We start from the raw sequence: 18,490 nt of genomic DNA on the forward strand, positions 1-18,490 counted from the left end.
GTCAGTCACAGGCAACCGGTCGCTCCCTGCACACTCTTCAAAATGTGTACCCGCCGTCAGGGAGTGAAAGGAAAGCACTTGGGAGTGGGGCTTGTCGTCGGTCAGCTGCCGCCTGCACTGTGTCAGTGTAACACGACTCGAGCTAAGCCTATAGAAGTCTTTCTAAAGCTTTTTGTTTGGCTGTTTGTCTTGTGTAAATTTGCCTCTCGCCCCAGATACAACAGCCGCTGGTCTCTTCGGATGTTTACAGAGGAAAAACCGCAGCGGCGGATTTCCGAAAGCATACGGCATTTAGTGTGTTACTGTGACAGTCGGGCGCTGAAATAAGATCTTTGTACAGACCATGTCCCTCCTTTGTCCCTGTTTAACTCGATGTTTACATAAAACCCAATGCAGCGGTCCTGCATGGCTTTAGATGTTATTCTTTAGTAAACAGATGTGTGCCACATTAGCATTGTTAAGTTCACAAGCCACATTAATGTCCTTTGGAGAAAAAAAAAGAAAAAAAGAAAAATCTTCAGATGCCAATTTTACCCCTTACCAACAGCTCACGCTATGATGTGGCGCAACTCTTCCCAAGATTCAAGATCTGCTCGGATTTACAGTTGGGTCGACTGCCTAAGCAGCAGTTAGCTGCAGAAGGCAGAGCCGCATGAACCGACACCACAAGAGAACACAGGCCGTGTTAACGAAGAACAGATGAGAAGATGGGCTCATAAAGGCCACATCGCCTGACGCAGGAGAGACCTCCACACTGAGACACTGCGAAAATGTCTCCGTGTCGGTTTTGGGCTCCAAATTGTTGGACTGCGTTGGCTTTTATTTTGGGAAACGAATTTATCGGTTAATTCAAGGTGACCCATGAACGACTAACAAACAAGCAAGTGCTGCTGCTTGTTTGTTCAGACCATGGAGTAAATTTGTACTTACTTTCTTGATTAATCCTCCACAACCCCAGGAGGAAATAACTCTTCAACCATCGTTAGGACGTGTTGTCGCCCCTTTTAAGGTTCACCTCCTTCACCAGGTTGTTTTGGGTCAACCTTGACTTTTTTTGCCAGCTGGGGTCCATCTCACTATGACCTCTGGGGTTCAATCCCGGTCCTTTCTGAAAACATACCCCGGCCATCTTAATTGATGGTACGCTGGTTCACTTGGTCATCCTGTACAATTCTTTTTTGAGATCTTCTCAGATCAGAAGGTGCGGCAGATTTTCTGGAGGCATCCATTGTGGAAGGCATCAAACTTTTCCATGTTGTGTGCTGTCACTTGTCAGCAAGATGACTTATTTCACATTGCTGTTATTCAGTCCTTTGTTCTGAGGCTGTTCCACTTCGACTGTGAGCCTTCCCTAGCCTTGCTCTGATTTCTTTTTGTGTTGAGTTGTCTTTGCTGACTAGATTTCACTGGTAACTTGGCTAACTTGTCGACATGGCGGGGAGCTTCACCATCCATGGTGATCGGTGGACTTCTGTAGGTGGGTGAACATAGAGGGGTGATGTTTCAACTGTTGTCTTCCTCGTCACCCAGTCGACGGCCATCAGGAAGAGAACTGGACACACTGCTGACTCTGTGGTGAACCAACCAGTCTGATCCACTGATAATAATCCTGCATTCATGTGAATATACACATCAGTAATTCATATTTCAAGTGGTTGAACCATGTATATATACATTTATTTTATAACCATAACGGATGTGATATTCCAAAATTATGAAGTATATATAATGAGCTGAGCTGAGTTTTTTTCAGTGAGTCATCGGTTCCAATGCTGGTAGGGTTGTGACTTTTTGGCACAAGCTGAAGAAGCAGAATACACACTGCTGATTATTTCTGATGCTTTGTTTACATTTTTTTCGTTAAAGTTGAGGATTTAATTGAAAATAGCTGCTCTTGGCGTCACTGTTGTCATTGTTTTTCGCAGTGTTGTGGTTTTCCTGCGCTGCAGCTTTCTCTGGAGTTGTTTCATCTGGATCATCTTGAGTTTGGGGTCAGTGTAACTACCGGCCACTTAGTAACAGTCGCAGAAAACAAAAACATCTGTCTTACCCCTGAAACCGTTAAAAATCCTTTGAGAAAAACATTTCATCGGAGCAAAGCGCAGATTCCGGTCACAATTTGCTTTTGAAGTGTGAAAAGTTGTAAGACGCCGTATTTACCTAATTACATTTACTTAGATATATACCAGTCCTCCTATTTGTGACATTACACATTAAGGACACAATGGTTCCCTAAAGTGGCAATAAATTATTTTATCAGATTTAAAGATGTATGGAATTGTTCAGTAGGGTTATTTTCATTTGGCTGTTAGTGTGCACTGACCTCCCATCACATTGTTGCTTTGGCCCAGGGCACGAACAACCCAAGTCTTGATTAGAGGGCCTCATCTTAGTCACTCCCTCATGTGAGCATCCTAATAATACACATTTCCTGAGTTCTCACTTGAATTTGAAATGTGAATGCGGGAAGGTCAGCTGCTGCATTCTGGATCACTGACAAAACGTGAAGCTGCATTCACAGCCATCATCTTGGCAGGAGAGCCGGAGGAAATGTGCGAGGGAAGCCCTGAGTCTTGGGAGAAAAGTTTGAAGACTTGATTCCATGCGAGCCGCCAAAGGAAAGCGTTGATGGTTTATAAGTTTCCCCTGAGAACGCAGCTGTCTTATTTGGAGAGCTTTACCGGCAGTAAAATCGGAAGCAGCAGTTTACAGACTGCTGATCGGGGACCGAATGTCGCAAAGCAAACAGTTCTTTATACATTTTGTTGAAATATTGTAAAACCTGAGAATCCAAAAAGTCACAAAAAACAGATAAACGTCAGTTTAATAAACAAAAATCTTCAGTCGATAAATCTAATCTGGGAGGAAAGAGGAAGACAGGAAGAGAACGGTCTCTGAGTGAGCGGCTGTGTTGTTGAGTGACCACCTCAGTCTCTCCACCATATTGGAGCCTCAATCACAACACAACATTCTAGGTCTCCCAGGACTAATAACGGAATCATGCTCATCAAAGGGTTATCGTGTGAAAAGCTCACATGGCATCATTACATCAGAGAATTTGGCCCGAAAAGGTAAGACTGATTAAAACAAGCCCTCAGCGCTTTGAGAGAGGAAGGGAAAAAAAAAACTTTTCAGGGTATTTTAAATCACTGGGGAAACATCCTCATCCGTCTCTCATGACAAAAAACACATCTCCTCATCCTGCCGCAGCGAACATCTGGAGTTGGTCACTCCATCGTTGGCTCATGAGAGCAGCTCCTAATGGAACATGTGAACGTGTTACAAGATCCGGCTCTAACAGCTGCCATTCGCCCAATTTACATCTTCGTCTGGGAAGAAGCAGCGCGCTAACACTCCACGCATTCTCTTTTAATTGTGTAAATGGATATTTATGCGTCTGCAAAAGAGCCCAAAGCAAAGTGGCGGTGCTAAAACAAGTGGTTGCTAACGCTTTAAGAGGTGGTTTGAGATTAAAGGAGCTGGTGTTGGAGGGACAGCGAAATGTCAAGAATGAAAACAAGGCCTGAAGAATTACCATTTAGAGGAGGAGGTCAGAGTTGGAGGATACATTAAGTGAACTTTGCTTCCTGAGGATTTTTTCGGTTTATTTTTTTTTTTTTTGTATTCGGGGGACTCTCACTCTACCTGCCTTTTAGGCCCAGGGCAGGATTGCACTCATAGAAAAACATTCCCAAACACTAATACACATGCTCCAAAAGTGGGTTAAAGGTGCTGCGTGGAAACCTCTCTACCCTTCGATTTGAGAGTCGGAAAGTTTGAACACGACCCAAATAAACATTTCCCCTTCAGAAAAATATGCAAACACGGCCCTTCCATGTAATCTGATTGCTCCCTTGATTCCTGCTCCTGTCATCTACGTTCACAAGGAGTCACGTTTACAGTGGGCGAGTTTTGAACACGTGATTCTCAACATCTCTGCAGCCTCAGCACTGAGACAGGCCAAACTGATGAACGTGACTGTGCTGCTGTTTTTTGTTTTTTTTTCTCCAGTATGTGTTTTCCAGAAATAGGCATGAAATTGTCAACTGTCCTGGCCTACAGAGAGATTCGGTCAGCCATCTGTATTTGTTTCCACTATCCAAATATTGCCAGCTATCGCAAATTAGCTGAGGGCTTGAGGGAGAAGAGCTAATCATGGGGAAACAACATCCCCTCAAGTTTTGCAGAGTTATCGCACAAGTAAACCGTCAGCCATTTCACTTCTTAAGACTTCTGACAGTTCTGTTTAATGCATTGTTGCAGATGTCATGTCTTCATTTATTAAACTGTACTAAGAGTATACTTTTTCAGATTATAGATCATTCAGAGACATTTTTCTTTTTTTTTCTTTTTTTAATTTACATTCACCTTCAAAAGTGTAATTGTAAATAATAGTGTATAAACTCACATGAAACATAGTCAAAACTGACTGGTTAATATACACTGTTTCTCTGCTTGTGTCTATTTTGGGGTCTCATCTATTTGCCCTGTCAATGACTGCCATTGAACAGCATTTAAGCATTAAGTAGAGTTACAAAGTTTGTGATTTGTGGAAGAGTTGGACATCAATCAGAGATTTGTTTGGATCTTTTTGGAGCTTTTAAACCTTGTCTGAGTTCTGACGAATGTTCAAAGACTCGCCGATGCAAAGTGGTTGGAAAAGTACAGCACAATCTTGCTAAAAAGGCCGGTGAAGAAAAGCAGCTTCTGGAAAAGATAGGAAAAAGTGGAGAAAGAAGGCAATCAGGAGGAAAAGTGGGAGGATGGCCTGGACGACAAGACCAGAAGAGTGGACTGAGGCTGAGGAAATAAACAAGTGCTATTACAGTGTGGTAGGGAAATACCCCTCCAGCGTATCCAACTGGCCACACACACACACACACACACACACACACTGACTGAAGACTTCCAGGATGGTGCTTTTACAACAGTGATTAATCCCAGTCGATGTCTGTCCTCCTCCTCCCTTCCTCTTCCTCCAAACTTTATGTCACCAGTTGCCTTTTCATGTGCGACATCATCTTGCTGCAGACCATATGAACAAGTAGTAGGAATCGACTGCCAGTGGTCTAGTCTGTGCACCGTCTGTTTGCTCAGAGATAATTAAGCACCACCCTAAAACATGCTGCTCATGCACTCGTGTTTGATTGAGGCTCGAGCGCAGTGTGGGAGTTTCTGCCGTCCTGTTTTAGAGTGAGCACAGACGAGCACGAGGTGAAGTCTCACCCCAGACCCGCTGCGTTGAGGTCGCACCGCCAGAGAGAAAAGATGATCGCGGGGGAATGAGGGAGCCAAAGGAAAACACAAGATGGCAGCCTGAGGAATTATGGGAACTCTTTTGTTCTCTAGTCTAAACACACTTGAAAGGAGGGTGCCATTTCTCTTCAGCCACTGGCATAATGCTGGCTGTTCACCCTGAGAGGAATTGTTTGATTGAGGCTGTCTTCCAAGTGAGGCCGCAAAAAGGCGGAGATGCGGCCAGCCGATGTTGCCAACTGTTTTGTTTTGTCATTTTTACATCTGTCTATTTCACGTGACCTTATTCTTCATTCATATTTGGATCTTCCATCCCTCCAAGTTGCTCGTGACATAATGGCTTTCAGAGAGGGGAAAGGTCCGATGTGACAATTCCCACCGGGAATGTCAGAGGCACATCCGGAAGCTTGTGAAATCCATCACCTCCAGCAGCTTTTTGAGCCTGTGTTGCTCCCACTAAGCCCTCTCAATCCGAGACGGTGCACATGTGGGACATTTGCAAGGAGAGGTCCAAGCTCTGCATTCATGCAGTTAGCCAACAGTAAAAGCAGTTTATAGCAGCTAGCAATAGACACTAGCCGCATTTACAGCAAACCTCAGCAGTTGTAGCGGAGCCATTAGACGGCCTGCTGGGACTCATTTTAGAACAGTGTGGTGCCCAGTCGCTCGTATAATTGTGCTTCCGTAAACAAGGAGGCCTATCAGTCACTGGGAAAACTAAAATACCCTCCCTCCTAAAATGCGCCCAAACAAAACACCAAAATAAGGCATGGGGCTGTGACACCGAGTGACCTGCTGATCCCTGAAGTCCCGCAGTGCTGATTGGTGCTGACACACAAATATGCAGACAAAACACACAGCTGTGTTATTCTCCCTCGTGTTCGTCTCGTTCCCCTGAAGCAGTTTGAGACAACCTCGTTTTGTGATACCTCACACCTTCACCGAAACTCCGGCCCAGTGCTGAGGTTGAAGTTAATCTCGCATCAGGTTGTGATGGACCTACCAAATGGTGTGCTGAACTTAAAAGCCCTAGATATATATATATGTATATATATATATAAATGTATATATATATATATATACATATATGTATAAATACATATTTGAATCAGAAGATGGGTTTATTTCATAGCAGCAGTACAATGCACAAAATTAATTTGTCAAAAAATGATGTGTGATGAATGGTTTTAAAACGCAGAGAAAAGAAAAAATGTAGATTAACTGTTTAAAAAAAACAGCAATATGTTTGTGAAGGTTTTCAGCCATCCAGGTAATTGTAGTACTTGAAGGTTATGTTCGATTAAGGCAACTGGACTGGTTTTGGTATCTTGAAAATACCAATCTTCAATAAACAGTGATGTGTTTTTTCATGTTTGTTATTTTTTTCTAAATTGATCTATCAACAGTTCTTTTATCATTATAAATAACTGTTATTTACTGTATGTCTTGCTTCTGTTCTCCCCTGTTGAGTGAAGGGAGGTTTGACTGGGAACGCTGCGACTCTGGAGGTTCGTCCCGTCCCCTCCGGCTGTCAGCTCCGTCTATTTCTGATCCACTAAACCATGAGGGCAAAGGGAAGGGTTGCCTGAAAAATGAGGAGTCAAACATGGCTGCAGAAGAATTCCGCCCACTCCCCAGTGGATATGTGAGAACGTGCATACGTGCCTGCACATGCGAGCGCGCTGCGATTGTTCTGCCGCTGCAGCCACTCAGGGGTTGAGGGGCAAACCCTGCACTTCACATTTAGAGCACATTTCAAATAAAATAAAGTTTCCTTGCCTTTTTCCTTCCCTTTCCGCCATGACGCACATCAGCTGGAGGCAGCTGGTTTCTGTCCGCGTACAGTCTGCTGATGTACTCATGATACCCCAATTTACTCAAACCTGCGCCACCGCACACTGAAACGGGATCCAGCTGCTTGTGACCCCACTTCTAATTGCCTCCAATGGAATAAGCAGCTCAGAAATCTGCTCTCTGGGGTAGGGCGGGCGTGACGGGGAGTGAGGGGGTTAACGGCCAGCAACTGACATCTAGACAGTCGGCCTGAAAAACCAAGCAAGACATTTGGTCTGAGCATTTGAATTTTCCGTGAACCGCACGTAATTGATTGCAGCAGAGCTAGTAATGACATCAGGCTGCTGGCCGACAATAGTGGGCTCACGGAAAAATGTACATGTTGTTAAAAACAAAGAAGCTTCCCAGGGACCTTCCATGGAGTACCACACACAACACAACACAACACAATACAACATAATGCAATACAAGCTTTCATCCAGCACACCTATTGTGTGTGACTAGTTGCTGTCACTGTTTTTCTTAAGGTGTTATCATGTCAGTTGTCCACTGGCAAGGCAGCAATTTAAAGGTATAGGTTCCCCAAATTCATTCACACGCCAGTTTGTCAATGACTGATATTTTCTGGACAAAATAAACATAATCGTTTTCGAGTTCCATGGACAGGATTCCACCTTTGATGAATGTGGTTTACAATACAAAAAAGAGCTGCAGAAAAATAAGACGTCTCCATATTGCTTGTGTGTTGTCATCCAAGTACCACCTGATGGTAACAATTACGTAACCTGCTAAAAGAACCTTAACCTTAATTTACAGAAAACAAAAGAAAACATACTCTGACCTTCAGTCTTATGTCATTACTTTGACAACTTGACATCCATTGTGAAACAGTGGTGGTTCCATTTTATCAGCAACATACTTGTATTGTATTGAGTTGTGTTACCATAACTGCTGCTCTAAAAATAGTTTGGCAGAAAAAAAAAACAAATACTTGTCTTTTTAAGTTGTTCACCTCTAAAGTTTATGAGTTATCTCACAGTCCTTAATATCATACAAATGTCGGGAAAAAGATAAGAAATCCTTTGAATGATTTATTTGCTGGCCTTGACAGGTCGATGAGCTGCTTATTCCTTGCTCCATTTTTATGCCCTCACATCTGTTTGGCTGGAAAACGTTGTCCTTGTTCAAACTTGTTCTCTTACAGTCATGACAACATTGGCTTAACCACTTCAAGGAAATATTTTTTAAACCACTAAAAAGCCTTTTGCTTCGTTAGGTTTGAATGAGACATGAGTGGTTAATGGATTAGTAGAGGATGGCAGTTCCTTGAGGGGTGTGTTGTTTGAGAATAAACACTGGGAGGAATAAGACTTCATTTTAAATCATTTTACCCACCCTCAGACAAGACTGTCTGGATGACTGAGCTGATCCACAGTCCAATTCTCGACAAAGTACCATCAGTGGAAAGAAATTTCAGGGGGAAAAAATGTAATGAGAATTTAAATGCTGTGAATAATCAGACGGGGCAAAAAAAATCAACATATGGATAAAAGCCAAACATTTCAGGCCTCAGCTTGTGTTTTGCTCTCACACGCAGCTTATCAGTGTCTTAGCTGGCTATGTTTTCCATATTACCCCAGAATGGATAAAGGGGCCAAAAGGGAGATCTGGCATTCATTTACATTCTTAGTGGTTCAGACTTCTCCTGTTCTCGTCTTTCCCCCCCCAACAACACGTGCGAGATGGAATTTCAGGGGGCCGAAAAGAAACAGAGTAGAACTCGGTTCAAGCAGCCAAATCTCTGGGTGAGCGTCCCACAGAGGTCTGTCTGTCTGTCTGCCTGCCTGCCGTGTGGTTGTAGTGTCTTTGTCCACCCATCTTCTCTGATTACCATCATGTCTCCAAAGAGATCCATGAGGGCAGGATGCCTGTGCTTTCTGTTCCGTTCACGCGGTGTAATTTGTTCGAAAATGCAATTAAAAGGCCAATTGAAGGCAGCGGCTTGGTGAAGCAACTTTAAAAGATTGTTTATAACAAACAAAGAACTAAGACATTCTCATTACTCGCTGTGTTTTGGGCCATAACTGTGTTGGTTCTAACCTCTACTTGTTGTTTCAGATCCACTGCCAACGGCAAGAGGACTTTTACTGAAAACAAACAAGCTGCTACCTAATAAAATCCTGAAGAGAGATGTGAACCAAAACGGTAGCGATTGGCCAAGAGAACAAAGCTCCATGCTGACAAACACTACAGAACTTTATCCCGCTGAGACGGTATCACAAAGATCTGTGATTATTGGGCTTGTACACTTTTGACAGACATTCTGTTTTTCAAACAAAATGTTAAAAGAGGTTTACAAAGATGTAACCATCAACCATCTTGCCAACCTCCATGAGAAAGGCATCTAATAAAATTTCAATAAATTCTTCTGTAACCAATTAGCTTCATAGAGTTAGCAGTTACAAGGGTATGTCATACCTGCTTTAAAGTGTTGTGAAAAAAACACAAAACAATTGCAGGTAAAGAAGCAATTACAAGTTGGAAACAATGGCTGCAGCTAAAAAGCTCTTTACAGATGGAGCAGAAGCTTCATCGGATTCAAATATTGCAAGAGAAAGTTGCTGAGGAGAGACTGACCATGTATCCAACCCAGAAAAATGTCAAAATTTGAATTATTTTTATTGGGTGTAAGAGGAAGCCCACTGATGAAGTAAGGCGACTGGATTTCATTCAAGGTGGGGCAGTGACACCATCGACTTTTATTACCATCTGCAGAGCGATGTGTGTTTGCACATGTGAAGGCCGGAGACTTTCCCAATAATTACATTTACAAATTCTCAGATGCAGGCAGAGATGCCCAGAGGCACCAGGCCTCCATTCTCACTGCATTGGTTCTGGCAAAGCGAGGCATGAGGGCATCATCCCCAGGGTTCGGGGGGGGGGGGAAACAGTCACAGCCCTCCGGAGCCCAAAGGGGTGTGACAGCTGTGACAGCTCCGAACCGAAAACATTCGCCAATCTGGATTACATTAGACCTGTAGTCTGCCAACATTGGAGTGAATACATCCCGGCTGCAGCCACACTCCACCAGCAGAGCCCCGGCGCTGCAGCGCAGCCAAAACTGACGGGAAATCGACCGATCATTCGCTCAGTGACCCGAACCGGCCCGACACAGAAGGATGGAAACCTCCAAATGAAGAGTGCAGATGGCCGGAGGGATCATCTGTGTTAAGGATAGGAAGCAAGTAGAGCAGTGGTTTTCATGAACACCATTGTGTATATTGGTGGTAATTATTTGGTTCTATAGGTGTTATCTGATGTTATCAGTGTAATTGGAGCCATATAAAGCCATTTCCTGTGGGGTGCTCAATTGTGGGACGGGGGGGCCCTCGATTGAGATGAGTCATTCCTCCATGCTGCAGCGCCCACCAACCACATAACTGCAGCCAGAGAAAGACCAGATCGCCTGTAACCCCCCTTTCAAGACGTCCTTCCCTCCCTCCATCGCCCCCTGTCTCTGAACTCATTCTCAGCTCGTCTGGCCTGCTGAATCCGCTGTGCCCTGCCAACGCTTCAAAGGAGCGCAGATCCACAGAGCAAGCCGCCCTCCCGTGGCCCCCCAAAACCACAGCAGGCAGGCAACCAGGCGAGCTGGAGGAGCCAAACAAACAAGAGGACGATGATGTCTGGGGTCGTGCAATGTTGCACTCAGAGCCATTCTAATGACTGGATACTGCAAAGTAAACAAAATGCTTCACTGGGGATATATGGAAAAACTGCGGGGGGAAGTTAAAGCAGAGTTGGGGATGGGAATGGGGGGGGGGGGGATCTGTTGCCGAGTGCGACGGGAAAGAAAAGAGATACAGTTGCAAGCAGTGAGGAATGCTTCCTTATCGTCGCCGAGCTGGTCTGGCGAGTCTTATTTTGAGGACTTATCAGTGGATTAGGCCCGAGCACCGAGTGGTGATAGCTTAAAGGAGGGGCCTTCAAAAGGCCCCAGGCTGAAGTGTTTAAGTGATGATGAAGAGGGCAAGAGGGAACTTGGCAGGCAAGGGGCCATTTAGACAGTGTTCTCAAAGCCAATATGCCAAACTCATATCTTTTCCTCTTAGGTCATTAAAACCTCAAGCCTCTGAGTGTCTGACAGGAAGAAAGTTGTTAAATAACATCTGAGATGCATTTACTGTGTCAGTTGGAAGTACCGTTCACGTTCGAAAGTTCCAAATCACTTTCTCCAAAGGTTTGCACGGTGATGCCACGTCCAAGCCGTAGGTGATCCTGACTAGAGACAGTCTAGGTCATGACACACTGGCAGCTGTACTTTTGACAGCTGTAAGTGAATCAGAGCCGTGGGTCAGCTCAGGCACTACACAAAACCAGGTCATGTAACTGGTCCTTCCAGGTCAGGGGGATTTCACATGAAAGCTGTTGGCATTAGAGCGCAGGAGAAAACACGCACGCACACACACACCTAGAAGAGACGGTATGTGTATTGTGCGTTTTGAAAATAGAAACTTGATTAAAGTAAGAGCGGTGAAATTGAAGTGTCAGAAAAGGTACAGTAGACAAAGAAGGATAAAACTGGGACAGGGAAGCATCCACAGATAAACACAGGAAGTTGAGTGACCGAGGAGAGATGAAAGCGAACAACTCTTCCTTCCTGTTTGGAGTTGACTGAGTCCTGTCCATCTGTTAAACCCATCCTCACCGCAAGACCTGCTCCTCATGAGCACTTTGATGTAGGACCCCAGCCTTCACGATGACAGGATGTTACGTTTTAATGATCCTGCCGACAGGGCCCCTGTTGTACTCACAGCAGGGACTGTAGGAGTAACATGTAGCTTAGACCAACACACACACACATACACGCGCGCACGCACACATACACGCGCGCACGCACACACACACACACACACACACACACACACACACACACACACACACACACACGAACGGCACAGCACAAAGAGAAAGTTCATCTGCCAAGTTCTTTACTGGAAGCCAACAAAAGATTTGAATGTGATTCTAACATGCATTTTAAATACCAGTCTATTCATGACGCCACATAAAATTGAACATTAACATAATCGTTCTGCAAACTCGACTTTGGCTTAGCTGAACGTATTAAAGACGAAATCAAGAGGTCATGATTTGTTAGTTTATTTAATTTTTCTTTTTTTTGCTTGTAGTAACACAAATGGTTGTCCAAGTCATGAGTAACCTGTGTTAGTGTGTGGTTATTCCTTGTGTTTATTTTTAGATGAAGTCTCAAGGTTCTTCAATTTTTGTTGCATGTCGCGGCAACGTCCAATCGTGTCAACATGTGACCTAACACCAACACATTGAGCTACACAACTAATTATCACAACCTGACTCTATTCAGTGTGCTACTTGTTGGTTCTGGGTTCTGTGGGACCTGGATCTTTCAATTGGCTGACATCACTCCAGGGGATTTTCTTGTTATTTTGTTGTTTGCTTAGTTTTTTGACTGATCACAAGAGATGCAGAGTAAAGTAAAGAGCACAAAGGAAGAAAAAAGAGATTGTGAATTGTTGACAGCCAGCACCACCATATGTGAAATAAAACAGAAGCGGGGGGGGTTCTGAGGCAGGAGATCCGCCAACAAACAGCGTCAGTTGGTTTTACCGCAGTCAAACAGAGTGCAACGCATCCGTGCACAAGCCGGATTATGAGCAGGATTTCCAACTGTCAAAACACGGAGGTTGAATGAATGACTTGTGGAGATATAACAGTTAATGCAGATTCACAGCTGCGCCTCAGATGCGTGCATGAGAAAAAGGAGTTTATGAGTCTGTGCCTATGAACGTGCTGGACCTTGTGTTTCTTAGGTAAAGCGTTTTGGCTTCAAAATCCACAACAAGCCTGTGAAAGCTTTACGTGCGTCCCTCTTCCCCCGCTGTGTTTTGTCCCGGCGCAGCAAGCCCTGGAGGGGAGGCTTTGCAGGTGAGCTGCTGAAGCGTGTCAAAGCATGCTGCAATCCAACAGACAGCGCAGGGGGATGCCTTCGCGGTAGCGCAAGCCATGGGAGTCTTGTCCCTAACTGCAGAGCTGTCATGGGAATGATTCATCTTTCCAACTTTTCTAGCAACGCTAAAAACGCACAGGATGACTTCATGTTTTGGCCAGATCTTTAAATGTGCTTGTTTTCAAATCTGTTTGTAAAACAAAATGTCTGAAGTTCACAGTTTAAATTTTAGTACCCTGGTGGTTCCCTTTGATACCGCAGGAACACAGCAATAACGCATGAATAACATCACAGTATGTAGCTTTAGATGCTCAAAAACTTGTATCTTCCCTGTTCCTACTTCTTAGAACACAAGTGACCTATGTTTAATGCTTTCTATGTAATGTTTTAAATTAGATTTTAAAGAGCTCACTTATTTATTGTAACTAATATTTTTGAGTAGAAGAGTCCTGGGGATGTGGAATGATTTAGCCTCTATTACTCCTCTATTTAAGCATTGATCAATAACATTTGAAAGTGAGAAGTGTCATAACGAAGATGGTCCAAATGTAATAAACATTGCAGCACTTTTTATGTCCTTAAGATGAGGGTGCAAAACGTTTTGCTGCTTGAGAAGATAATGAGACGAAGAGAGAGAGAGAGGTGGGGGGTCGGGGGGGGGGGGGAATTGAGAGCAAGGGAAGAACGGCCCGCCCCTTTTAACTGCTGTTTGAACTGAAGTCCTCCTTCACTCCCAAGTCATTCTGTGTGTGAGTCCCTTGGTGCGCTTGTTTGGATTTCCATAAAAAGCTCAAGAAGCTCTGGAGGAGAACAGGGATGCAAAATTAAGGTAATTTGTTTCATTATGTGACTGACATATTAGAAGAAGAAAAAACTTTGCTTTCTAATATTTTGAATTGGACGTGTGATTCATTTGGAAATGAAAGTAAAGCTATTAGAATGCATTCACAATTATGCAAGGAGACTGTACAATAGGTGGAAAGAAAATTATGCACCACTTATGTTCTGAAATGTTTTATACTTTAAATTGTTGATGAAATTACCATAGTAATGCCATTTGTAAACTGAAGTTTCTTTTGCATCAGGATCATGTGTAACTGACACTGTAGTTGACTATGGATACACGGTCTATATCCTTATGTTCATATTTTGTGTATAGTAAGTTTAACCAACATGGAGCTGTTTTGACCAACATGGGCAAATTGCATTCTTGGCAACAGCAGCTGGACAAGATGTAGGACTCCAGAGACTTTTTAAATGTTAACATATGACTTAGGAATTGATGGAAAACCTCCCCTCACGCGATGCAGACTCACAGGAATGCAACCCCAATCACACCTGACTGTGTTCAGCGTTAACAGTGAAAGCTAAAGTAATTGAACCACAACCTTGCAAGTCTGTCTGTTCCTAATTTGCAGACTTCAGACATTCTGGTCAGATTTGATGTATTTGCAAGTGTGAGGAAGTCCAGAAACACCTCAGCGATGAAAATTGGCCACATGTTTCCCAGACACAGGGCACATGTTGTGATTATACATCTTTAACAGCCGTGCATAAACTTACTAAACATTACAAACTATGTAATGTCAATCTGTGTGTTTGACATTAAAGTGATCTTTCACCTACTGAAAGCTAAAACTACACGTCAAAGTAAAGGTCATGTGTCACACTGCTTTTTAACTGTATTGTTATTAATGAATTTTCAGTTAAGGAGTGGCCTTAAAGATTGAAATAAAGTTTCTGCAGATCCTTGTGCTCTCTCTGCATCATTTTCACAATTTTCTTTTCGTCCCTCTGCAGCAACTCGACCCCCTGAGAACAAAGTCAATTTGCTCAACAGCACCATCTTGTGGCCCAAAGTAAAGCCACTGAGGATCGGGACCGTTCCTTTCACTCTGTCCGATACTTCCCTTTCTCCCTCTCTCTTTTTTAAAAGAGGCGACGTGTTTTGGAGATTTTTTTTTCTTCAAAACCATTTTTACACCTTGTTTTTCCCAAAACCATGTTGCAAAAACAACTTCATATTCAGTGGCTGCAGGCAGTCTAAAAGAACTAAAACCTCAAGCATGGAAGCTTCGAGTTCTGTGTACGGGGGGACTCCCTCTTCCAGACTAACTTTGCCAACATCCCCAACTCCCTCCAGTCCTGGCTACTTGCAGTTCTTCTGGGAGTACCAGGAGACTTCAGTCCTTGTGAGTCATTACAACTACACTGGGAAGCTGCAGAAGGACCGCTTCCGTGAAGGACTGAAACCTGAGGGTATTGCGTTTTTGGTCGTGTGTCTCCTCATCGTTCTGGAGAATGCTGTGGTGCTCATTGCCATTTGGAGGAACAAGAAGTTTCACCTGCCAATGTATTACCTGTTGGGAAACTTAACTCTGTCCGATTTGTTGGCTGGGATTACCTACATGGCCAATATTATCATGTCTGGACCTAATACTTTGAAACTGACGCCACTGCTGTGGTTCCTCAGGGAGGGGGGAGTCTTTATTACGCTGGCCGCCTCCGTGATCAGTCTTCTGGCCATTGCAATTGAACGTCACATCACCATGGTAACAATGAGGCCGTACCATGGGGCAAAGCGAGGACGAATGTTGGCGCTGATTGGCGCAAGCTGGGCCCTGGCAGGCTTTTTGGGCGTGCTCCCAATTTTAGGCTGGAACTGCATCCACCGACTGGACCAGTGTTCGACGGTGCTACCGCTTTACTCCAAGAGCTACATCCTTTTCTGTGTGTCTGTCTTCAGCGCGGTGCTCCTGGCCATTGTGGTCCTGTACGTCAGAGTTTTCCGCATTGTCCGCACCAACACGCAGCGCCAGCGGCTGGGCCTGTCAGGCAGCCTGAGGAAGGGATTGGCAAGGAAATCCCAGAAGTACATCGCCCTCCTGAAGACTGTCACCATTGTGCTGGGCGTCTTCATCGCCTGTTGGCTGCCGCTCTTCCTTCTCCTCCTCCTAGATTTTTGCTGTCCCACCCGTAGTTGTTGGCTGCTCTACAAGGCCGATTACTTCCTGGGTGTTGCTATGGTCAACTCCCTTCTTAACCCCATCATCTACACTCTGACCAGCAAGGACATGAGGAGAGCTATTTTGCGGCTGCTCTGTCGGCCATGCCTGATGACCAGAGATGGCCAGGTGAAGAAAATCGGGATGCCATTCCTGGAGTGCAGTTTTAGTAAAACTGAAGTGGCATCCCAGAAGCTAGAAGGTGGGCTGGAGACAACCATTTCCTCTGGAAACGTTATCACCACTCCCTCTCCCATCAAAGCTCTATACCCAAAGCTCTTCAAATCATGAGGTCCAGCGATGGCTGACTGACTCTTTGACTGTGGGAATGGGATTTCTCAATTAGCAGAGAACATGTAGCACATCTTTCATAGAGACTGAGCAACTGTGGTACTCTCACATTTTAACGGCACATCAAACATTTCTTGTGTAGGAAGAGCACACATGAGAATCATGTCCAGACAAATCTGTTGGTGCAGTTAGAGCAATATGATCATAAGGAAGAACTGAACTGTGAGAAGGCCTGAAAATTTTTTTTAAAAAAACATAATGCCATAAGGAAGCCATTTGAATGTGAACAAGCAAAAACACTTTGGTTTTAATTATTTTGCACTGACCTCTCACAACAATAATGCCTATACCTTGGAGGAGACTTCCTCTGTACTTCCACAGACTTATCATTTTTTGAAAAAAAATAAAAATAAAAAAAACAACCTAAAAAATATTATGACTTAGGTTTGCTGTGTTAGTGAGGAATGTGTGTGGTTGGAGATTTTGGCCCTTTTTTTATTTTGAGTGTCAAAATTCCACTACTTTTTGTCGGCGACATGCAATCAGCTCATCAGCAGACGCCTAGATTTCGCTGGTTCGAAAGACCATGGTGTGCTAGATTAGCTCAGATAAGACTATGTACAGCACTGTTTGATGGAGGCATAACATGGAAAAAAGAGAATGCAATGCAAAGGTTGTGGGCAGGGAAGCAACTTTTTTTTCTTTTTCTTTTTTTTTTTAAAAAAACACAATGTTTTTAAAATAACAGATGGTTGACCTATCTGATGTTGAGTGGAAAGTCATAAGGGTAGGAGTCTGACTCTTTCTAAATGTCAGTGCCGTATCTACAGGGAAAACTGCCATGGAAACAAAATTTACTGTTGTTATATAACATGATTAACTGGCAGATAAAAGAAAAACGGTTATTTTTCCCCTATAACATACTGACTGTATAAAGTGATCAGCTGCATCATGAAATACATCAACAAGTTAGTACTTTTATGGTTTCAACCTGCGTATAAAATTGCATGTACATTTTTAGAATGTGCCTGCTCTGGCAAGCTAGAGCTTGCAGTCAGTGCAGTTATTGTACCACCGCCCTTAATTAACCATCATAACAGAATATTTCAGCAATATTTGGTTTTATTACAGAATTAATCTGTCCATCTTTTATATGGACTATTTTGTGTCTTTGTAGCCTGAATTGATAAATTAGGCAGTGTGCTCTTTTTGTATGCTATACTTTACCTGTACTTTTGTATCTTGGTGCCTTGATTTCATATATGTTTTGTAAATTATAAAAATGTATCAAAGTCAGGTTAGCAGACGTGCATAGAAGAAATAAAATGTTTTCTGAACTAATTCCAATGACTACGTCCTCAGTTTGGTGGTATTGTAACACCAAGTGTGCTCTTTTTTTGAGGTTTTTGAGCGCTACCACCGCAAGTCAACGCTCTTGTTTCACATCTGGTAATGACGTTGTCCTAGATTCAACTGTTTTTTCTGCAAGGCTCAAGGAAGCTCTGGCACTATACAATGCACCTTTCATTTCAACCAGTCATTTTTCTCTTTTTCTGTCACCCACTTCAGTAAAAGTTAAACATCACATGACTTTGTCCTGCAGCCCACGCTCCGCTTGGCAGTAAAGACTTGATGAGACTAGCAATGAAGATCCCCCCCCCCCCCGACAGATCAAACTACACAGAGGTCCAGCCACCCTATTCTTTCCTTTAAAAATAAATAAATAAAAGAAAAATAAAGTCTTGTTCACAAGTTTGTTGTTGGATTGCTATGAATGTTACAGTTTCCAAGTCAAATTTGTAATGCATGGGATTATTTGGTGCCATTTTGTAGAATTTCTACAACCAAATGCACATAAGGCATTGTTAGGTAAATATTTCAGAGTAACATAATATATGGTGCCATGCAAACCATTGGCTCACTTTGGAATACAATTCGTTAATTTCAGTTAGCTAATATTAAAAAGAAAGCAACAGAAGACAACATGCCTTTCCTAAACAAGTTATGTGGTTTTCATGCAATGAGGCACCATTACAAGCTATGTCATTGCTGAAAGTCAGTCATTCTTATCTCAAATAAATGGTATGTAGCAGTGCTTTGAGTACTTTTTAATTAGCTTATTTGGGCGCAGGTGCCCCACCATCAAAACTCTGCATGC

At 43.4% G+C, this 18,490-nt stretch overlaps 1 protein-coding gene across 1 annotated transcript; it reads left to right on the forward strand.

Annotated features, from left to right (window-relative positions):
- The first annotated feature begins 13,755 nt into the window (after positions 1–13,755).
- Positions 13,756–17,028, forward strand: s1pr5b (sphingosine-1-phosphate receptor 5b). The gene is made up of 2 exons (XM_076043900.1): positions 13,756–13,865; positions 14,837–17,028. The coding sequence occupies exon 2, from the start codon at positions 15,103–15,105 to the stop codon at positions 16,330–16,332; it is 1,230 nt and encodes a 409-aa protein (XP_075900015.1). The 5' UTR covers positions 13,756–13,865; positions 14,837–15,102; the 3' UTR covers positions 16,333–17,028.
- Positions 17,029–18,490: the final 1,462 nt, after the last annotated feature.

Source organism: Nelusetta ayraudi, unplaced genomic scaffold, assembly GCF_046127955.1.
Source record: "Nelusetta ayraudi isolate G7.1 ecotype Tasmania unplaced genomic scaffold, CSIRO-AGI_Nayr_v1 ptg000004l, whole genome shotgun sequence".
NCBI lineage: Eukaryota > Metazoa > Chordata > Actinopteri > Tetraodontiformes > Monacanthidae > Nelusetta > Nelusetta ayraudi.

Excerpts from the sequence above, each read along its gene's own strand:
- s1pr5b (XM_076043900.1), top strand. The coding sequence starts at position 15,103 with ATGGAAGCTTCGAGTTCTGTGTACGGGGGGACTCCCTCTTCCAGACTA.